Source organism: Heterocephalus glaber, unplaced genomic scaffold (assembly GCF_053883595.1).
Source record: "Heterocephalus glaber isolate CG9 unplaced genomic scaffold, H.glaber_assembly_v1.0 deba00000621, whole genome shotgun sequence".
Classification (NCBI taxonomy): domain Eukaryota; kingdom Metazoa; phylum Chordata; class Mammalia; order Rodentia; family Bathyergidae; genus Heterocephalus; species Heterocephalus glaber.
In genome coordinates, this window is record NW_028258153.1 from 15,100,198 (window position 1) to 15,124,165 (window position 23,968).

General features: G+C 36.2%; 1 protein-coding gene and 1 long non-coding RNA gene across 12 annotated transcripts in view; one reads left to right on the forward strand and one right to left on the reverse strand.

The window, feature by feature from the left end:
- Positions 1-1,193: 1,193 nt before the first annotated feature.
- Positions 1,194-23,968, reverse strand: part of Unc80 (unc-80 subunit of NALCN channel complex) — a 219,931-nt gene continuing 197,156 nt past the window's right edge. For 7 of the 11 annotated variants that reach the window (XM_087205796.1, XM_013074515.3, XM_004851129.4 and 4 more), the window contains 9 exons: positions 23,665-23,849; positions 22,907-23,072; positions 21,085-21,264; positions 18,472-18,610; positions 15,925-15,981; positions 8,293-8,374; positions 7,301-7,412; positions 6,459-6,658; positions 1,194-5,133 (listed from right to left, as the gene is read on the reverse strand). In XM_087205796.1, the coding sequence (XP_087061922.1) occupies positions 4,870-5,133; positions 6,459-6,658; positions 7,301-7,412; positions 8,293-8,374; positions 15,925-15,981; positions 18,472-18,610; positions 21,085-21,264; positions 22,907-23,072; positions 23,665-23,849 (1,385 nt within the window). In that variant the 3' untranslated portion in view covers positions 1,194-4,869. Of the gene's footprint in view, positions 5,134-6,458; positions 6,659-7,300; positions 7,413-8,292; positions 8,375-15,924; positions 15,982-18,471; positions 18,611-21,084; positions 21,265-22,906; positions 23,073-23,664; positions 23,850-23,968 lie in introns of those variants that run through there. The other 4 variants (XM_013074516.3, XM_021263510.2, XM_087205797.1 and 1 more) reach the window with 2 other exon arrangements.
- Positions 8,319-18,477, forward strand: LOC110350497 (uncharacterized). Its single transcript, XR_015449087.1, has 4 exons — positions 8,319-8,432; positions 10,083-10,184; positions 14,717-14,958; positions 16,079-18,477. It is a non-coding gene; the product is annotated as an uncharacterized LOC110350497 (long non-coding RNA).

Sequence of the window (23,968 nt, forward strand, 5' to 3'; positions counted from 1 at the left end):
CGCCATTTCCGCCCAGTTTTCCGGTCTTTTGCCCTATCCTGCTGAAGGAGTTTCTTAAGCTTCTTTGGCCTTGCATTGTGTGCGGTTCTCGCTCCTCGCTCTTGACCCTTGCCCACTTTTTGTTTCTCTGTCATTTGCTTATTCAATTCCTTTCTTTCCCCCGCCCCAACGCCAAGTGCTGTTTCCCCCTTAAGAATCAACAAAACTTTTCCTCTTATTTCTCTCCTCCTGTAGAGCTCTTGTCCCCAGTTGGAGCAACCTTAGCTCTGGCTGGTTCTAGCTTGCTCTAGCTACATGACCAGACAAGTCACTTCTCCCTGCCCCAGTTTTCTCATCTGTAAAGACAATACCTGGCATTTAGCTTTGTTGTGAAGATTAAACGAAAGAGGCCAGGCAATGCGCCCCGCAGGACGCCTGGTGGTCAGTACAAAATGGTGGTTATTATTACTGCCCACCTTTTCTGCTTCTGTCCCTTGCCCCCCTCTTTTCTCCCCTGTCAGCAGAGTTCATTGATAAATTTAGTGCATCTGTTTACTATTCATTCACCATACAGAAATGTATAAGCGTCCTGCTTCCAAGTGTGTCTGGAGTCTTTGGGTTAGGAAAAAAGACGGAAGAAAAAATTACATGAGGAGGGGGAAAAAAGAATTAGCAGGACCAATTCATAGGGAGTAAGGATAGAGCACCTCATAATCTATATTAAAGATATAGTGGTGGTAAATTGGATCCCATGGTCTTTATGGCCACATACAAAAGACAACAGAGGGCTGGGGATTTAGCTCAGTGGTTCCGGTTCCTGCTTCACAAGCGCAAGCTCCCGAGTTCGATGCCCAGTACCAAAAAAAAAAAAAAAAAAAAAAAAAAAAGACAACTGAGTCTTTACTATTCCCAATGGGAAATGTACCAGTTACGCCAGCACTTTATGTAGTCTTGGTAGTGAAGTTAGTTGTTGGGATACCTGTCTTCCATTGTTCCCATTCTGCTTTATTATGAAAGGTAACGGTAAAAGCAGGGGTAGAATGGAACTCAATAAGGGGAGAGGGGGAACTCTACGTGTCTAATTGGATGGTAACAGCCCAGACTGTGGGGTGGAAGAGGTACAGCAAGGCATTAACAGGCTTGCCTCAGGGATCCAAAATAAACATTTTGCTGAATGAGCCAACCCATCCCCTATGGTGAGAAATAAAACTTAGTCATATTAAATGCTTTTATATTTATTATATGTGCATATTCAAACACAGAATACTTCATATCTTTCATAAATATCTTTCATAAACATTTCAGTATTTATTCTTATGCATTTTTTCCATGCTCTTTGGTCATTCAGTATTCATAAGATTTCATAGTCATTTGAGGGAAGTTGGCTGTGTAGTCAATCCTTCATTTTTACCTATAAAATGGCTAACAAAGTACTTGCATCCTGTGGTCACAGTGACTATTAAAAAATATCATGGAGGTACATAGATCTGTAATCCTAAATGATCCTAAAATAATACAAGTAAATTTATCTGAAGCTTTTCCAAATACATTCGGTTCTCAACTTGTTTTATTCTCCTGAGTGTCAAATCAATGTTTGCTTCTGAAATGCTGCAGTTGAGGCCCACTAAAGTAAATGAGGAAGTGGGACATTCGACTCACTGCTAAGACACAAGGCTGTGCAACTGGGAAATATGAGGTCACAGGGAAACAGTATGACTCAATATAATAGCAGCAAATTCTGGAGACTGTGCTCTATTAAAATATCTGTATATCTTGATTCATGTTTTAGACTATAATTCTATTCCATTTATGACACCTTTTTCCCCTATAATCTCTCTATAAACCCTCTTCTTATCTCAGAAACTCTCAGAGCTGGGAAACAGAGTGGACAAAGTTCTTTGCCAATCAAAGGAACAGATGCTAAAGAAGAGAGGAGATGTCTTCTTGTCTCAGGTACTCAAAGCCTGAAGTAGCAAACCAGATACTCCTGGCCTCTGTAATAGGCCTAATGAGATCACCAGTACCACACATTTTCCCTCAGCATTGCCATGTGCCCATTGATGTCTTTTGACACTATAGTTCTTAGTGCCTTGTTCCAAAGTGCTCAATAACTTATTTCCTTTTCAGAAGAATCAAATAACTCATCTAATAGAATTATAGAAAGCAGCAAATACTGAAAAATGAAAGCAAAATATTTGCTATAGAAAATTCTGTATCTGGGATTTGAACTGGTTTGAATCTGAGTAGTATAAATCTGCACCCACTATCATGGATGATGCATGTTTATGCTAATGTCTCTCAAAAGTTAATTTCAGAAAAAGCAACCTCTTTGTTGAGTCCATTTTTTTTTATACATGGGAGTGGGTGCTTGTTTAATTTTTTCTCTGAAGAAGATAAATATCATTAATCATCATGGCTTAAGAAATGATCAATTATCACTACTGTATTTTTCATATTAATAGTTTTTTGTCATGTACTCAATAATATTTTGAACTTAACAAAAGATTGTGAATTACCTTGAACTTTTTCCTTATCGTGCCCAACTGTTGATTTTTAAAAATAGTTATTCCTTCAAACTCCAGGTAACAGTATTCCTGAGAATACATCTTGTGACACTCTTATGCACATACATATGGATACTTTAGCATTACACATAAACATTCAACACATTACATTCAACATGTTTAAGGATACCTTAAATGGAACAGATGCACACATCTGCAAATCTTAGTAGTCCTAGTATGAAAACATTCCTGCTCTATAAGGCCCTGTTTCTCAGAGTGGAAGCTTTTTTTTGCAAAGAACAATATTACTTGAAAAAGTTTCTGACAGACTTCCATACACTAGAGTGAAGGAGTCAGGCTAAAAGGCAGACAGACCAGCAAAATCATGTTCAAAACAGCCCAATACATTTAAAATATATATATATATATAAAGATATTTAGGATTCTTGTTGAATATTTAACAATCTTCTTTGACCCCTTTACTTTTTAAATATTTGATACAGGTAATACATAGAGGATTTGAAGAAACTGGAACAAAGCGAGCACATATAGAGACTCATGTAGCCCAGACACTTATAATTACCAAACATAAGGCCTCTAATGCTAATTGAGCAGCATAATTTTTAACACGAAAATATATATCAGAATCAGAAAACCACTTACATATCTACTTCTGCACTTGAGAATTAATTTAGCACTAAGTATAAATGACATGAAAATGTTATAAAACATAAGAGGCTATTTACCTCCTTAATTTTTAAATTTTGCAATGTTAAAATTTAAATCTTACTCTTTATCATTAACTTACAGATATTTTTTATTCTCTTAACAAATGGGACTATAACCTCAAATCATATTTGAAGTTGTGAGTCACAATATAAACAGTGCCTACTTAATAATCAATTCTAACAGAAAAATAATTTTGCTTGATGATTACGGTGGGTTTAGTCAGTCTCCTCTGACTAAACATGTACATTTCACAGCCATTAAAGTGAAAGCTTAATCAGATAGAATATATTTTAAACTCATCTCAAAGAAATCAAAGTCTATGTTTAACTTTTACTTGAAGAGTAGAAAATACACACACACACACACGCACACATACACACACACACACACACACACACACACCACCACCACCACCACCACCACAACCATGACCATACCAATTAGGTACATATATAGTAGTTATGTAACAGTTTTCTAATGTGAACTGTTAACATTTTGAAAATTAATTCTGAACTACATGATGCTCAGCCCTTCAATAATCTCCTAGTTACTGGCCTCACAGGCCTTCTAAATCTTACACTCTTCTTGAAGTGATTGAGCTTCAAGTTAAAGGCCTATTTGTAAAATATACAAGCTTGCTATGACTATGAAGAAATTGCTTACTTTACATATTTTCCTCATAAATGTAAATGCCCCAAGGATGATAAGAGTATTTTTACTACTGAGAGAGAGTTATTTTATTGAATCAATTCTACCTCTAACTTTAATATATGAAAATATAACCTCAAGGGCAGGCACAGGATACTGTAAAGAAATAATCATATTTCCCAATAAATCCTAATGTTGGCAATGATGTAGTCAGGACTAGAAGTAGGAGTACCATCTCTTCGAAGCTATTACATTTATATTTAGTTTTTATAGTTGCATAAATATTTAGGTTCTTGTTAATTTGGAGTTATGCCTGGTCATTTCTAGCATATTTTCTGTATAGTGATTGATTATGAGATGGAGTGATTTTATGGCGTTAGCATTTTGATTTATAACATGCAGTGAAGACGACAGTTGAAAAATAAATTCTGGAAAGTTCACAGCTCTAAAAATAGTATTTTTCTCCATCTAAATGGTTGTATTATTGATTCAAACACAAATGGCTGAAGGCTTGTTCTTTAGTCTTACCAAACTAATATTTTCCTTATTGATTTTTCATGTAAATTGCTACCTGTACAGCCACTTAATTTAATATTTTTGAAACTATAAAAATAAACATTTGCATGAGATGTATAATGTAAGCAACCTCAAAAATTGCATTCTTTTTAGAACATATTATTTGTTAATATTTCTATGAAAGCAATACTGTAATAGTATATATTTTTAATTGCTCAAGGCTTCTTGAATCATAATGTGCAGTGAAATGGCTCTTTCCCCTTACTTCTCCCTGGTTGTTATGGTCTTCACCCAACTAAATCCTTTTAGCCATTGGTTTTTAAGACGTTTGTGAACATTAGATGTACTAGCAACAGAATCTGTTCAGATTGTGCCACTCATTGGATGTAAAGTGCTATATTATAAGTAATCTTTTTAAAGCAGAAGTATTAAACTTTCAGCAATGATCCTTCCTATGTCTTCTCTACTCCTGCAGTGCTCACAAGATGTACAATTAAACATGAGACTCATCTAGGGCTACGTCCACCTCCCCCAGTTCAGTGGGCCTGAAAGTTAACTGGCTGGACAGCAGGGGGTTCTCCATGCCGTTTTCCTCACTGATGTGAAGGACAGTGTCTCCGTGCTGTAGGAGGCTGGATGTCTCAAGGCCTGTGAAGTCACCAGGATCCGAATGCTGAGTAGAGAAGGGACTGTGTGCTGCAGCACCTTGTGCTTCTGTGTCCTCTTTCTTGTCTCCTTCAGCAGGGAGGGGCTTGCTCTGTGATCAAAAGGATCATAGTGTCATGCACAGATAGGATAGATAGTACACTATCAAAAAATACTGTGTGGCTTTAACTGGACAAGGAAGGAATCAGAAGGCTAATCTCAGTTCAGCCTTTGTTAAAGATAAAATCTTATGCAGGCCTTTCCAGCTTTGTAGGCCTCAGTTTTTGTTTGTGGGGACTAAATCCAAGGTGTCTGGCATGCTATGCAAGTACTCTACCACTAAGTTACATTGCCACTCCTTTAAAAAATTTTTATTTTGATATGGTCTCATGGAGTTGCCCAGCATAGCCTTGAACTTGTGATCCTCCTGCTTATGCCTCTCAAGTAGCTTGGATTATAGTTGTGTGCTACCACACACCGCTTAAGCCTCACTTTTTTTTAACATAAGCATATTTTTTTGGTCTTGTTACCTTGTAGTCTGTACAGATCAAATGGGATCATTATAAATGTTAAAATGCTTTTAGAAATCAAAGCCTATACAAGTGTACATAATACTATTAACTTTTAGTGTTCTTCACATGAAGAGAATTTGGTACCTATAGGAATTCATTTATAAAAATTAAAAGATGAAAAAATCAAAACAAAAATATGAAAACAATGAGGAACAAGATCAAAACAAAAAATTCCTCTCATAGGACACAGAAGGCTCTGTAAGGCCTCATCTAAATTGGTTGTGTATTTGTTTATTTTGTGGCACTGGGGATGAAACCCAGGGAGTGCTGAGCTGCATCCCCAGCCCTTTTTATTTTATTTTATTTTTTATTTTGAGACAAGTTCTCACCAAGTAGCCCAGGCTGGCCTCAAATTCATAATCCTGCCTCAGTCACCTGAGTAGCTGGGATTCCAGGTGTGTGCCACTAGTCTTGGCTAATAACTTTGTTTGTTTTTCAAAAATAACTATGTATTATATACCTATGTATTATATACCTATTTTCTTTTTTATATATATATACCTATTTTCAATGGACATTTCAGCTGAAAAATATTTTCCTTCCAGTTTTTTCATAACTGAAGAATACAAAGACTTCTTTTGCTCCCCTCTCCTTTTTTTTCCTTTTTGATACAGGGTTTTACTAAGTTGCTAAGTTGCCCCAGGCTGGGCTCAAGCTTTTTATCCTCCTGCTTTAGCCACCCAAAGTGCTGAGATTTTGCTCCTGCTATGTTTCAAATAGATTTTCATCATGGAAGAACCAGTGTCTGGAAAACAAAGTGTTGCAAACCCATGCTTAATTATATGAAGTAACTTTGTATATTCAAGTAGTTCCTAGAAGTAAGTATGAAGCGAGCAGACCTTGCCTGTTTCTCCAGGGTCCTCACCTGCTTAGGAGACAGGCTGTGCAGATCCGCAACAACTATGGCAGGGGAAGATGTGAGGACTGGTTTGTCCATTCCTTCTGGTTGCTGAGACAGAGCAGGGCTGTAGCCCTGTGGCTGGTCTGTGGCAGGAAGTGCATCTGTCTGGGCAGCTGTTGGCTCTGGCTGAGCCTCAATGAAGGTCACAGATCGTTTCTGATCCACTGTGAGTCAGAGGTGAGTCAGTAAATAGGGAAGAAATTGACTGTCAATGGCATTAACCAGTGTCTCCTGGCTTATCTTCATAAAGACATTGCTGGTATATCAATCAATGAGAGCATATTTGACAATTTTATATGTTTTGATTTCATCTTCTTATAAAGACTAAAACTAGAAAAATAATTTTTATATAATGGTCTAAAATAAAAGTTGTAAAGAACATTAGGTAAGTTTGATCATCCCTCCTAACAACTCCCTACAGGGTTTAAAAGTCCAACTATTATGGATTATATGTGCATCTTCAGTAATCCATATAAAAATCCCAGTGCCTGGTTTCAGTAAATAAATAAATAAATAAATAAATAAATAAATAAAAAGACATCACAACCATCTGTGCTCAAATCTCAGAATATAAATTGTTTACCTTGGGTTCTTCCATTTCCCTAGGTTCGTGGGGTTGGGGACAGGAATTGGGAAATTTGAGAAGACAAAAAGGTAGTAAAATATTCTGGGAAACTTCTTCCCTTAGCCTAATGTCTCCCCAAAGATGTGCTTATCTGCATCAGCTCGGTTTCTATAGATGTCCCTGGCTGAGCTGCATGGCACCTTGTCAATGGCACAGTCCTAAGGTACACAGGAGGCCTCACCAGATGGCTTTGTTTTAGGTTGGATGCTCCTGCGAGTGGTTGACAGCCGAGCCCCATGGCGGTTTCTTGGTTCAGTCTGAGTCTTCTGCCGTGATAGTAGAGGGCGTCTTAGCTAAAGAGAATAGGGAGAATAAAACTGGTAACTGAGTCTTTCTCACAAGATTCTGACTGTAAGCTTGTGCTTTCCTTTTCATTTTTCCAGACGCCTAAGGTTTCTCCTTACATTTATAGCTGATCAACTTGTTTCTGCATATTTAACCATAAGTACATTCTTCTAGCAGATCCCCTAACCACCTCATCTCTGCATTATTATTCCTTTATATATAACCTAATAATATTAACATAATTTAAAATTGTAAATTTGAGAATTTCAGTGGCTATAAAACTGGTAACTATTGCTTACTGACCTCATTTGTTCATCTAAAAGCTATAGTTGAACATATGTTGACTTTCAAAGGGGAAGTTTATTAAAATGATCTCAGAGACTCTCAAAGCATCTGGTACCCAAATCTGTGCTGGACAGCTCCCACTGGCGCAATAGTAGAGAGCTTCATTTAGAAAATAATGTACAAGAATCCCATCAAGGAAATTTGTAAAGATGATCTCATTTCAATTTCAGTTGTAGATTAAGTCACTGATCTCAAAATGAAAGAGAACTTTGTATCTTTGTCGCTGTACAGAAAAAGGCCTCAAATCAGCTGTATAATGCGTCTTCCACTATCGGTGAGTTTGGCTGGGAAGGGTAGTTTTTTGGATAGAGAACAAGCCCCCTTACTTAGTACTCAGCTTTGGAGATAAGAATATGCAGATCTGAAATAGAAGCTCAAAACTCTCAGCTTGCTCAACCAATTGCCATGTTTTACAGTTGCTCTGAACTGCTTATTTCAGGCAAGGAGAAGGTAGAATATAATTTTAATAAACATAGGCATTAAAGATCAAATAGAGCTTCCATTTCACACAGTAATTCCCCCACCCTTTCAGAGTCTGCTTACCTGTCTCAGGCCCCTCTTCCTTCCCAGTGGCTGCTGAATGAGGAGATTCTGCTGTCCTGGTTCACTCTGTACACTTGCCACCCTGTCAAGCATCAACAGTGTGAGTGTACACTGGAGAGAGTGCCAAAGACCATCCTCTGGTGGGTGTTAGCCAAAACCACTTATATGGAACAGTCACTTCAAAGATACCATTATCTTTGAAGGATGGTTGGGAAAGAGTCCTTGGGAGGGGGTTTTCAAAGGTTTGGGAAGGAGGATAAGGCCTTGTAGCCCCAAGCTGCCAAAATTGAGATTTTGTTTTCAATCACTGGTGTATTTATCTATCATTCAGAAAAACATTGGTTCCATCACACCCCTGGTTTGGAAGCCACCAAAAGGTTTAAGATGTATTCTAATCTCAATTTTTTTTCCAAGGGGAAGGGAAAAGGTGGGGACAAACACACACAAACAACTCTATCACATGGATGGGAACACCTTTTTAAATTTTCCAATTTAAATGAAAATAAGATGGACAAATATCAAACACATCAGACACAGATTCCATTTGGGTGAAGGGGCACATTCAACACATGTTTGCAGCCTGAAGTCTCCGTGACTACTGAATAAGTAATAAGTCACATGGGTAGAAAATTAAATGTTTTTAAAAATGATTTTAGGTTTAAAAGGCTGGCAAAGTAATAAATTACAACTTGAAAACTTTAGTATCAAGGAGCTGCACTCCAACATACTGTGCAGTTTATAAAAGCAACAACCTGCTCCCCCCAAATTTACTGTGTGTGTCTTTTATAAGCAAAAATGACTACTGGCAGTGGTTGCTATTTAGTGTTGGGTGAAGCTGGAAATATTGATATGGGCCCATGGTTCTTTTCCATTTTGCATGCATGTATCATAGGTATTTATAATGGGAAGGGGTGAAAAAAGAAATATATTGTGCCCCAGAGAACACTGTAATTCTGTGAATGATGCCAATGTGATTCTTTAGTTAATAGGGTTAATTAATTTCTGCTTTGCCTTTGCAAAAGGAGAGTCATCTACAGATAGATTTTAGTGTAAAATATTCCACAGAGGAACCAAGAGTCAGCAACTTTCCAGGAAAAAGAAAGATAGATTATATCCATTCGTTCCCATTAAAAAAAGAGACAAGCTACATAAATATCTAGCTTCAGTTTTAAGAAGAAAACTTGGTGACAAGATGGGCAATTAGATATTTCCCTTGTTATACTAACAACTGGCTAATTATCACGTAGGTGACATAGTCACATCTGTCATTTCTCAAAAACTCTTACTCATCCTTTCACTAGAAGAAAATCAGTAATTCCCAAACAGGGTCTGTTGTAGTTTCTATGAAATTAGGGATGTAATTACACCAATTGAGGTACACAATACAAAATTCCAAAAACATGTGTTTTAAAACTTTGTTGTCCTGAATATCAAGTTCAAAAAAGACCAATGTACATTATCCATATATATATATATATATATATACACACACACACACACACACACACACACACACACACACACACACATATGTATGTATACCTCACCTTGTACCATATATGGCTTTACTATGAAGATGGAAAACTAGCCCAAAGGAATAATGCAATAAATTCTGTTAATTAATCCAGACTATGTTGCTGATATGTCTGAAATGACATTTCCTAATTAATTTACATTTTAACACGTTTCTGTTAAAGTGAAAAGAGTATTTAACAATATGCACAAATGTAGAAGCAAGTTTCTCCCAATAGCAAGCAAAGCTTTCATTTTTTTTTTTTCTTTTGGAATAGATTCTTCATTGACATCTAAGATTCTTCATTGACATCTGAATATTACCTCAGTTCCCTTGGCCATAAAGGGAGGTTGATACTTACCAACTACCTCCCATTAAGGTAGAGAAAAGAGTTAGTTAATGTAAAATGGTTTGAAAATGAAAAGTGATGTTTATAGCATGCTTTCTTGTTTTATATTTGATGTTTGTAATGAGTTTATTGCTTCTAGAACACTAAAAGGAAATAGGTAATACAGTATTTTAAAAATAATTGGACAGAGAAAATGAATTCGAGGCAGTCCACTTGTCTCATTTTTATTCAGTAATCTGAGATTGTGAGAAAAATGGTGTAAGAAAAGAAAAATACATGTTACTCAGGGAGTGTTAAATGTCAAATCATAATGGTAATTTCATGATGATTATTCCAAGGGAGGATCATAAGCATCAAAATTTTCTCTATGGATAGAGAGGCTTGTATCTCAGAAATGTAGCAAGTTTATAGCATTAGTAACTAGCTGTCTATATAAATGATGTAGCATCTCATTAAAGAATGCATACATCAACGATGAAATTATAGAAAATGTCCCTAGAAATATATTCCACCTGATAAATTATATTTTCCCCAGAAATATGATGTTTGGATTTGGAATATCAACAGCTGACCTAACTGTGAGCCATTAGGACACATTAACAATAAATGGCCAGAAAAAGTAATAATGGAAGTAGTTTATACAAAACACACTCTTTTTAGTCTACTTCAAACTGGAGTCTCATATAAAAGTTAGTTCCAGCCTAGCTTCTCTCTTTATCATGCAATGGTTTTCAGACATTTGAAGGATTTGTGATATATGAATAATACTAAAATGAATCAGGAGGAGGCCAAGGTGTTTGTACTAAGCACCTCCATATTATACCCCATTTTCTATTTCAGTCTTCTGAAGCAACCCATCATGGTACCCATCTACCAGAACTGTAGTAATCCAAACGATTTCCTCTTTAGGGAAATACTGAAATTTATTGGATTTTCTAATGCTTCAAAATATACCCCAATAGTCTTTTGATCCTTTTGAGTAACTAAACTATCTATTTCATGTATCATAGTCATGAAAAACAACTGAGAAGTTGAAACTATATCAAGATCTGTCAAAGTCATAGAACAAGTACTAAAAACTTGTATGCAGAAAACTAGTTTCTTAAAACATTATCAAATATACAGTCCATTAGGAAATATATACACATTTATTACATAGTACAGTCTAGACCATGATGCTGAAACAGGAAAAGATGTAATTTGTGCCTGAATTGTTTTCCTAATGTCTAAATTTTCGTAGTGTATAAATTATTCCTTATATTTTGGATGGCTGATTTCTACTCTCTTGGCCCAATAGAATGAAGCCATAAGAACAAAACTAAACAAACCCTTCTAAATTGAAGCTAATGTCTTACACTTTAGAAGTAGATTGCTTAGTAGATCATCACTTATATTTTTGAGTTACTGAAAAATATCCCTATGGCAAACCATATAATGATCTAAATTTTAGCGAACTAAATGCAACTGGGACTCAGCAGAACTGTTGTGATTCAAACTATTTATGAAAAGCACAAAAACTTTAGCTGGCTATGGTGGTGTATGCCTATAATACTAGCTTGTCTGGAGGCTGAGGCAGGAGAACCACAAATTTGAGGACAGCCTGGGCAATTTAGTGAGATCCTATCTCAAAATTTAAAAAAATTAAAAGGGCTGGGGATGTAGTTTAGCACTCCCTGGGTTCAATCCCCAGTACCACAAAAACAAAGAAAAAGAAAACAAAACATTTCTTACATAGATTATAAGGAAGTAATTATACACTAGGAAAATTTAAACAATATTAGGAAAACAATTCTGACACCAATTACTTCATTTCCTGTTTCAGCATCATAGCCTGGATCAGTGATGGTGAACGTTTTAGAAATTGATGCCCAAACTGCAATCCAAAACCCACTTATTTGTTGCAAAATGCCGAGACTGTAATTAAACCTGAATGCTCGGCTACTCAGGTGATGCTGGGGGGACTTGGTTTGTTTGTCAACAGAGGGGACTCTGCGTGTCCATTGTGGTACATGTGCCATAGCTTTGCCACCACTGTCTGAGATTGTAGAATATAAGAGATATGTCTGTATTTCCTAATAAAATATATATACCTAATAGTATTTCTTAAAATAAGAAGATAAGCAACAGGGAGAGATTTAGTAATGCGATGAAAACTCATATCACTCAATTTGTTACAAAAAAGACTGAAGTATACTGAATAAATAAAAAACGTCAGTAGAAGTAGATGGAAAAATGAATTCATTAATTGCTACTCTCTGTGCTTTTGCTTTGATTTTAACATGGTTAAAGAAATCTGGGGCTGGGGATTTAGCTCAGTGGCACCGTGCCTGCCTCGCAAGCACAAGGTCCAGAGTTCAATCCCTGGTACCAGAAAAAAAAAAAAAAGAAATCTGAAGGTAGAACATAAGACATGTAGCTTAACCATTTACCCCAAGTGATTGCCTTGCAATGGAATGCAGACAGCACCACAAGAACCATAAAGCATTTGTAAAGAACAGGGACATAGAGGACCAGATCCTACTTTCTCCCTTTGCAATCAAAGATGACTGTTTAAAATTTATTTAGCCTCCATAGCATCTAAGAAAATGTATTTTTGAATCTGGATTTTTGATATCCTGTAAGAACTAATTTAACAATGGCAAAATTCTATCATAAAACACTTTCTTAGCCATTAATTCTCAGCTGCCTTAAAAAGTTGTTTGAATGTTATTTGTACTTTAAGAGTACTTGCCAATTTTTCATGTTCTGAAAATGTAGATGATCATGAAATGGGCTTAACTTATTTTTATTTCATGTTCAAACTTGAGCCATATTTTTTATTTTCACTGTGATTAAAATTACTCTTACAGAGTGAAATAGCATAATAATTGCTTTTTAAAAATTAGAGTTGGCTGCCAATTACTGCTTTTCAAAATATATTAACATGCCCAAACAAAATCTTTTCCCAAAGCATAATCATCTTAAAGACTTGAATAAATTTTATATATCTCTAATACTGTATTCTGGAGAAAAAATATGTCCCGTGTGTATGTGTGTACACATGTGTGCCTGTGTATGTGTGTGTGCATGCACATACATGCTCAAATCCATGTGTGTGTTTTGGGGGCAGGGACAGGGAGGGAACATCTATGGTGAGTTTTCATCTCTAAGAGCAACACTCTCCAGAGAAGAAAATTCTTCCTTGGAATATTGCTTTAGTTGATGAATTTCCAATAGAAAGAAACTTTTCTCCAAAGCACAAAGTTTCTAATAGGCTATCTCTTGAGATAACAGAAGAAACTTTGAATAGGTATGCAAAATTTCTGTAAGTTTCCACCTATTCATCTAGTCATCTGGGTCTCTTCCTCATTTAACCCACTCAGTACAACTTGCCTCTTTTTCTAAAACAAGTGCCCTTTCCCAAGCAAATTCCCAGTAATATAGTTAAGCAAAATACTGGGGGGTGGTAGAAGGAGCAGGGTTTGTTATTTCCCTTAGCCAAGCTTCCCAATACTCTCTAAGCTTTGGGCTAGATTTTCCTTATAACTATTTTGGGCCTATTTTAGATCCTGAGTACTGGAGTATGTATTAAATATAATTTACATGACTAATGCCTTATTGCTTCAGGATTTTAAAAGTCTGTAGCACAAAGAAGCCTCATGCCAAAAAAAAAAAAAAATAATAACAGCACCTGGAAACCAAATATAAAAAGTATACTATTTTGTAAACCCACCTCTTAGTTAACTGCCAAAAGTTCCTCTCCTCCAAAGAGAACTTGGTGATACAATGGAGTTCAAACAATTTGCAGCATATGGCAAAGGTGGATGTGCTAAGGGTTGGTGGACTGCCTCTGTGTTAATAGAATCATTTTTAATCCCAAATGATTGCCTCATCTCATTGTTTTAATCACCACACCTGGGTGTGGGTGACTGAGACCCAGACCTTAGACAATGGTTACAGGAACAACAGTTAATCTAAGATAGTCATCGAAGTCCTGATATGATTGACTAACTTGGCCATGTATAGTAAAATATATATATAGTAAAATCTATAGCTTTGATTGACTCAGTTTCACCTAGCAGAGACTTTGAGTTTATTCCCATGACAATGGACCCAGGGAGGATTAAACTGTGTTTTAGACAACTTTAGTCATTTGAACTGTGAGTCTTTCAGAGATGGGCAAATCCTTTGAAGAATTCGGAAAAATAAACTCAATCTCTTGTCTCCCCTTACCAGCCCTGGAATAGTATTTATACTCAGCAGAAGTAGACTGTGGCCTAATAAGAAAAGCCACAGGACAAAACCAGCTAAATGAAAGACTGATTTAATACTTTCTACACTCAGAAGGCGACTGAAGTTATCTTCTAATCAAGGTTCTTCTATCCCACATGAATCCCACAAGTATCCCACATATAAGCATTGAACAAATGAATTCTTTAAAAACAATGGTCACCCTGGTAGACTTGGTTCAGATTCCTCTTAAACACTAACCAATTAAGGAAAACCCTTTTGAGGACTGTTTTGTTTCTCAACTTCTTTGTTCTCAAAACTCCAGCTAATCAAATTAAATTTGTACTTTACAGCACTTCCACATTTACCACCAATAAGAGACTGATCTTTCAAGGCAAGGGCTCGCAAACACAAATGAATGTCATGAATTATGGACCCTGTTTTAAAAAAAAGATCCAATGATGCACTAAATTTCCCATTGTCAATTGCAAAAGAAAATGTTAAATCTGAACAGGATGCAAAGGAAACAAAAGACAACCTCACAGGAACAGCCTCTCAACATTTTCTCATCTTTGTGATAAAGCAATAAACACAGGTATATTATACTCACTATATAATGCAAACCTGAAAGGGAATGTTTTCTCAAGATGGAAAAAAGACATTCTGAAGATGAACAAGAAGCATTTCCCCTAATGAGGATTAGTTGAGAGGTATAAATCAACAGCACAAGATTAGGAATGTTTGACGTGATTTATCTGAGTGTTAAAGGTGCAGTCCCCTTTTCTGAAACTTTAAACCAATAATCAAGACATTATATTGTTCACATCATAAGAATTCTCTTATTAAGAAATGTTTGTGTCTGCTACTTCATAGGAATTTTAGAGTCATTTTTATGCCAGAATAGACGTTTTTTTTGTATGTTGTTTAAACAAGCTGTTAATAGTGTGCCAGAAGGCATGCATCAAAGAGAAGGAATTGTATAAATTATAGTGAGAATGTTATTATCCTTAAAGCATCTTTGCTTTCTTAGCATCCATAGCATTAGCTAAAAGACCTGACTCAATTTAAAACAGGAGCTTCTATAATTCTGATGATGAAGAGTTATATTAAGAGGTCTTTGAAAAGCAATACTTCATGAACATTAATGTAGAAAGGAATAACTGGATAGGACAAATTTTGGTATATCAAACATTTTTTGTGGGGTGGGAGTGGTGCTGGGGATTGAACCAAGGCCCTCATATGTGCTAAGCACATGTTCTACCATTGAGCTTTTGGCATATCAAAATTTTTAGGCATTGATGGGACAAGCCCCACAGAGAATTCTGCAGTTTTTTTTTTTTAGTAAGGTTTTTAGGTCATTTGTAATTGAGCTCTGAAGCTGAAAATGAAGGGGGGTTTGCTACACCTTTGACTTCCAGGCTCGTGTGTTCATGAACAACACAGGGCAAGGAATGGAAGTAGGTATCAAGACTGGGCGAGAGAAGACAGAGAGACAGAGGAGACAGGGAACAGCTAGTTTCCCAGCACAGACACCAATAGACAGGTAGCATTGACACTGTACCTAGAGAGGCTGCCCTCAGCGGCCAGGCCCTGGGAGTCATCGAGGACATTAGGTTCACTGCAGGAGGGGTAGGGAGATGAAGCATTTAGGGAAAGAAAATGCAAAAAGAAAAAAAAAAACAACGAAAAAAAGGCATGCAATTTTCTCTTTCCAGAACCAAAAATAAATTCAACAGAACAAGGAAGGAAAAGGAGACAGTCAACCATTTCACCTTGTGCTGGGTTTGTCAAGACATAGGACTCAAGGTAATGGGGAAGGAAGGACTTTGGATGGACACGTCTCTCAGAGGAGTGGTCTTTTTATTGGTCGAGAGTTAAAATGAGCTCCAGATGGACACATGAGCTCTGAAACGCATTGCAGAATGGATCTGTTGAAGATGAAACTATCATCCTTTGGTAACCATTTGACTAAGTGGTTATTGTTTTTAATCTGTCTTATCTATGTAGTGTTTCTTTGACCAGACCCTGCTTCTTATGCATTCGGACATTATCACACAGAAACCACTTACCATGAATTGCCACAACCAAACTCTTGGAACTGATGCCATTAAAAAAAAAAAAAAGGAAAGAAAAGAACCCAATTTTCCTTGCTAATTTTGCAATGAAAGTGCAAGTAAACAAATGGAAGAAAGATATCTTAGAAAATTTACATGGAACTGCATTTACCTCCTTACTCTCCATCCTCTAGTGATTGAATTATAAATGCCAAAAGAAGAAACCTGTCAGGTTGGTGAGAGAATTAAATAGTTTATCGATTTATTTGGATGTAGCTGAATTGAGATTTGTGAATGGTAACTGTGTTATATTTTATCTGTTTTTCCCTTGGTGCCTAGCATTGAGCTAAGCACTCATGAGGCCTTCAATAGATACTTATGAAATTGGGTGGAATTAAAACATTTAGGAAAGTGGAATGCCTACCCCCAAAAAACTGAGATTTATCTCATTGTAAAATAGTCTCTTTCCCCAAGAGGCTAATTTTTTCTAGTAATAGAGACAATATTACCTTTACCAGTCTTCCAAAATATGATTCAATCCCAAAGGGATTAGCTGTACTATCTTTTTTAAATTTCTAGGCTATCTATACAATAGACATTTTTCTCCCTGGAAATATGTTAATCCATTAGTATATATGTAGAAAGGGAATTGGTAGTCTGGGTTATTTTAAGTAAATAACCAAAAACCTCTCTACTTAAAATTACTATTACTCTATAACTTAAAATAACTTTTAAATAAATTGTTAATTTTATTCTTGACACACTTGAACACTGCTGTCCCATTAACTGCTTATGTGACTTTACATTGTTTCTTGGGACATGTTGTTTGTCATATTTTAGGTACACATTTTATTTATAGAGCTTTCTTTTCAAAGAAAAACCTACCAAATAATAAAACAATCTCTAACAATGATAGGAACCTTTATATGTTATTAGTCTTTATAATAATTAAATGGTGCTGACATAAAATGCTGCTTTCTTAAATAGTATGCAATTTATTTTATTAATCATATTTTATCATTTCCCTCCATTCTTTGATGTTCTTCAAATTTTGGCTCTGTTTCACAAACTATATTCATTTGTGAAGTTCATGAACCGTGTGTTAAAAGATTTGGGTCCAGGATAATTATTCTTGCATGTAAACTGGTTTTATCTGAACATTAACAGTGTGCCCTGACTTTTATTGTTTTCTACATGTGAACTGTCAATCTATAGGGATTAAAACTAAATGACAAACTAATTAAAATCACATAAGGCCTATTCATAAAGACTTTAATTTCTGAAGTGAAAATATCGTTTGTAAAATAGTTAATGTTTTGTTGTCAGATCATTTTCTGTATACTTTTATATATGTGTGATATAATAAGTTTTACAACTTACTCTTAGATGTCAGAAAACACAAAGAGAATATTTAAAAGGGTTTAGACATGAACTCATAGAGAAACTACCTTAAAGAAAATTTTAGCCAACCTCCTCATTTCACATAAGGGAAAACTGGACTGTTAAGAGATCTGTCCAAGGTCACACATAATGATATAAGTTCTTTAGTTCTTTTCTGCTCTGTTAAACATCCCTACCTCCAGCTGAATACTGGTGACATATCAGAAGTCTAAACTTTACCAATTATATCAAGCTGGTTCTAAACTCTTACTTAGCTAATAATAAATCTTAAATACAAGAAGATCATTTGAGCATCAGAAAGATTATATTTCTTTATCAAAAATTTAAGGACATGTAGGGGCCGGGGATTTAGCTCAGTGGTTCCGGTGCCTGCCGCGCAAGCGCAAGGTCCCGAGTTTGATCCCCGGTACCAAAAAAAAAAATTTAAGGACAAACAATACTTGGGTCACAAGTTGGGCCTCCCTTCTACTAGCTTGGCTTACAAAACTGCAAATTATTGCCAGAGAGAACCTAATTGAAAAGTCCTTTGTTGAATGGTCTACCTAAAATCATAACCATTGCTTGCTTCTCTTTCAGTCTGGATAATATGAGTGCATTTTCAGAACGTCTACCTTTGCCCCCAAGTGCAGAGTAAGATAGTCATAGCTCTTTACCTCTGGCTGGGTAGCATGCCCACCTCAGCCTGAGGCGCAGACATGCTGGAGACGTGGCTGGAGAACCGCCTCCTCCCAATGGCGCTCAGGAGGTAAGCTTCCTGTTCACTTACCACACTGGGCATGCTTACAGAGTCATCTGAAAGCAGGAAAGGAAACACATGTCCTAAAACTGTTAACACTGATCACAAAACCCCAAACAAAGCTATATTTCAATTCCACCCATGGCTTGAGTACAACCTAAAGTTTAATTATTGTTAGTCCCTTTTTATAGAAAAAAAAAACCCCAAAAGGACTAATAATACTTCATATGCACACATCTTCCTCCCTCCCACTAAAACAGCCTTCATGAAATGAATGTAAACTTCTTGATTATTTTTACATGTATATTATTTGTAAAAGTTGACAATGTCCTGCAAATTAAAGATTTCAGAAAGGCTAGAATATAAAATTTTAAGATGTTCTAGGAATGGTCAATAGGGAATTTGTTATTGAATGAGTCAAGTATAATTCCTTGACATGTGAAAACTATTCAGTACTGTACACTTAATGAGTTCTAGCTTGCTGTAGGAAAGACTACTTCAAATATTTTTAGAAAAATTTTTGAAAGTTAGTTCAGAAATTAGTGCTCATTTTAAAATGGAAGCATATAATCTTGCTTTCTCCATGAAAACATGAAAAATTAATATACTCAAATCCATAAAAGTTAACTTTAACAGTATTTGTGACAAGGGGACCTCATTCAAAGTAAGCTAATGTGATTTGGTGCTGAACACTAAACATCATTAAGCATATTGGGTTTTGGTGAACATACACTACCATATAAGATAATCTGATACCATTTATTTAAAATATTCAACCAATCATATTTCTAACTGAACTTAAAATTAGTGACTTAAATTTTTTTCTTTTTCTATAATAGTATTTTCTTTTGATATATGTTCACAGAGAAATACATGAAAAATATGATAGGATATGTTGAACTATGTCTATAAATGTCCTTCCTTGATGTCACTGATTTTTTTTTAACCCTTATTTGAATTCACATCATTTAACACTCCCTCAATATTTGGTGATTAGTCATGTGTTGTCTTCCATTAAGCCTTTTGTTAAACATCTATTTTGCAAATGTCTTATTTCCTCTCCAAGACTATATCTAATATCTTAAAGAGCAGGGAACATATCTTTCTCATATACTCTTATCTTAGATAGGTCCTAATACATGTTTGATTATTGGAAAAATAGTTTAATTCAAAACAATCAATCATCTGACTTTTATATCCCCCCCTACATGTAAATATACACCCACATCACAACTACACTACATTGTTTGTTAGCATTCATTGTTTACTGCTTTCATTGGGATGACTGTGATGTCTAAGAATAGAGATATTGACAAAATTTGCATCTTTCCTCACCCTCCCCTCAATCAATATTTGAGTGGTGGCTCTTGACCAAGGAGATCTCTGTTTATATCTTCTCTACTTTGCTTCCTAGCTTCTTCTCATTGGCTAGATCATCTGCTTATTCATGAAGTTACTTGCAAAATAAATACAGGTCTAGAAAAGACAGGCAGTAACAATTTTCCATCATTTAAAAAAATGAGACTATTTTAAGCATTAAACAAAAATGTGTTTCACTTCACATTTTGAACTGATACCAGGACTTTTAATGTTTAATGTAGTGGTTATTTTAAACCACTAATCCCATGGCCAAGATTTTAGAAGATTACCCTAATTACAACTTTAGGTGTATTTCCACCAATAGTCACCAAAGTGACTTAGACAGAAATATATGTCCATAGCTTGGGTGCAAGACAATATGATTATCACTTTATCTGACTAAACCTCAAGTTCAGAGAGGGGTTTTTTTGTTTGTCTTTTGTTGTGGAAAGCCTTTTAGTGGAGATCTAGATTTTGTTCTCATTCTTAAAGCATGGACAGCACAACTTTGGAATTAATATTTTCTATCAAGATATTTTAAAATACCAGTGAAAATAATCAGTGCAATTTAGAAGCTCCTTACAGGACAGTGGTAGTTAATGGAACCTTTTATCCTACTTTTACTCTCAGACCTGCTCATGTTAAGAATACATACGCATGAAGTATTTCTTGACCAGATTTCCGCTTATTGGATAACACTAAATCTTTAGCACATGCATTAGTAGCTACTGGTCTGATCTCATCACTTGGGATTCTCTTAGCTCAAATTAGGGGTTCACCTCAAGATAGCCTGCTACATAATTTCATTCTGGCTGGCACAGCCAACTGGTCTAAGTCTCGAACATATGCTTTGCCCATTTTTCCTTGCCCATTATATCGTGTAAAGAGCTGGTCAGCCAAGATGTCCAGAAGAAAGAGGAGTAATTATATACCCACAATTTAAATGAGTTAGTATAAAAAGTTGAACATATAAGTGAAAAGTATTACAGATTATTAAGAATGTATTTTTTGCCTGAATTCTTTCCAAACAAGGAATTTATAGAACAGACACAAGAAATCAGAATTAGTCACAATTCCATTTTGAAACCTTTTTAAAAAATTGACTAAAGGAATGAGAACTGGAAATGGTTGGAAGAGCAGATTATCACCAAGATTCTTTGGAGTGACCTACTTTCCTCGTCTTCCTCATCAGTCCGACTCAGAGTGTCCTGTGAAGCCTGCTGGGATGGCTCACTGTCCTGCTCCCAGACAGTGCCTGTGCCTGTGTTAGAGCGGGACATGGTGGCCAGGCTCAGGCGGTAAGCAGACGTGGAGGTACCCACGGTACTGATGGAGGTCTTCCCTTGGTAGGCTGGGGGTCAAGAGACCAAAGGAAATGGATAGTGAGGCTCTTGAAGGAAAAACATTTGCTTCAGAATTCTCCCTCACCACTTGCATTGTTTTTTTTTTTTTGAAGGAAAGGTAAGTTAAATAATATCTCAGACAAGTGATGTTTAGGACAAAGTAACAAATGGAATTGGAGATGTTAACAATAGCAAAGAATCACTATTGGCCACTGATGTATCTATGATCAAATAGTTTCCTTGTGAGTACACAACATACCCAACCATGTAAAGTATTTTGGCAGTGGACAACAATGGGTTCCCCTTACTGCTTTTCTTTTTCATTTTCCGAAGCTGGTAGGTTGGAAATTAATTTTGACTTGAATCGTCAAATTTCAACTTGCCAGTTTTTACTGAGATATACACCTTAACCTGACATAAGCATATAGGAGTAATAAATAAATTAATAGGTGCCCCACACCAAAACCAGAATGTAAAATCAAAACTGTGTTCTCATTCTCCTTTTCTCGAAATCAGAACATATAAAATACCCTTCAGTTCTAGATCAGATTATTTTATCAGTTCTATATCAGGTTATACAGAATATTTCAATAGCAATGTGCAGATTTCACCTAGATTGTACTTGTCAAAATTTTTGTTAACACATTATCTGCAAACAACAAAAAAAGCTTTAGAGAAAAAGAAAAATACATGTTATATTTTACTCTCACTAATGGAAGACAATGATTTTCCTTCCTTAGTAATCTGCTGTTAATAACTGTAAAAAAAAAAAAATGCACACCCAAAGAAAATATTTTGAATAGCATAAAGTATACTCTTGCCTGTCAATTCTGTTTCAACCTTCCTCATCCCAATTTGTGAAAAGTTAAAGGCTTTATAATCATTCATGCAACCTGGCTAGAAAAAGTACTTCATCATCACTTTCTATGTATGCATGTTATTTAACCTCAATTCCTTCCTTTTTTTTTTTTTCTTGATTTTTGCTTTTGTTCTTTTTTGAAATACAGGGGACTGAACCCAGGGCCTCACACATGCTAGGCAGGCATTCTACCACTGAGCTACATCCTTAGCCCTTTTTATTTTATTTTCAGATAGGCTCTCCCTAAGTGGTCCAGGATGGCCTGGAAACTACAATCCTTCTGCTTTAGCCTCCCTAGTAGTTGGGTTACAGGCATTCATCACTATTTCTGAATGACTTCTTCCTTCTTGAAGTGTATATTCAATGATGCACCTTGGGGCTATTTATGTGGTTTAGAGGAAACAACTGTGAAATAATAATCTACATCTAATAGATGCTCAATAAATGTGATTTCCCCTTTTTCAAAAAGGAAATGAAGAAAATTTAAATAGTTTTTCCTCATTTCATATTCTAGATATAGTTTACATACTAAAATTAGGATTAAAATATTTAGAAAAGATAAAAAATAAAACTCTGATTTCTGTTTTGTTGTTGTTGTTGACAATAGTCACATGGTTTGATGACTGTAATCATTATATATTGCAAACATGTTAATAAAAATCGCATGGTCAAATCTACTTGTGTTCTTGAAAGGCTAGTTCAGACATGGTTCCAAAAAGAGCAGTAACCTGGGCAGAGGGATGTGAGTTCTACCTGTCAAATGAACTCAAAATACTCCCATGCATATTTACCTGATCCGCTGTGGACAGCTTCTTTTAGAATTTTTAGTTCACTGTTGAACTCAGCGATGAGTGAGCTCTTGCATAAAGGCCGTGGTATGAAGCGCCGCTCCAGCTGGTCAGCAATATGTTGCCGGGCAGAAAGTTCTTCATGATTCTCTGCTGGCTGGGCCAAAAGCTAAAAGGAAGACATTGTATGCTTAGGGCCTCAATTTCACCATCTGCAAGATGGGCTAATTGCCATTCCTACTTCATTGTTAGTTGACAGGAGTACATAAGGTAATGCATGCAAAGTCCTTAACAGGGTCCTTCACAGAGGAAGGGTTACTAAATACCTTGCTTTGAGTCACTGCCTTAAAAACCAGGTATGTGAAGAACAAAAGAGTAGTTGAATAATGAGAGTGTTGGAGGAAAAACATGCATTAAGTATCCCACCTTTTTTCATATATTTAAAATCGGGTTTCAGTCCTGCCTCTGATCATAAGGGAACACTCCAGACTATTTCACTGGTCACATCTTTTTTTAAGGGGAGGAGGTGACAAATAGGGGGAGAACTAATTTTTCTGGACTCTAATAACCATGAAGTTACTTCCAGTGTGAAATTTTATTTTCCGGATGTAGTTTTGGGCTGCTTCCTCATCAAGCACGATATTAACAGACCCTGGTAACTGGCTATAGCAAGTCCCACGATCAGTCCTGCGACAACCCTGGCTTAACTGAGAGCAGCATGTTCACGGTGCCTGTCGCTCCGGGAGAATCACACACCATACCTTGCACTGGATGAAAGGACGCAAGAGCACAAATATGGGTATTCGGGTCCGCACAATGAAGTCCAGGAAGTCCCACAGTGCCAGGCCGCCCACCTTCCGAAGAGCCATCTCCTTCACCTGGAGGCTCAGCCAATACCACTGGCTTCCCAGCTGCCTCTCAAAGCAGACGAGAATCACTTTCAGTGCTTCAGGACAGGAAAGAGAGGAGGGAGCCTGAGGGCTTGTGCTTGGGAAAACCCCACTCACAGCTTCTGTCTTGACTGCATCAGGAAATTTTCTAAATTTCTAAACTTCACATTTTCAA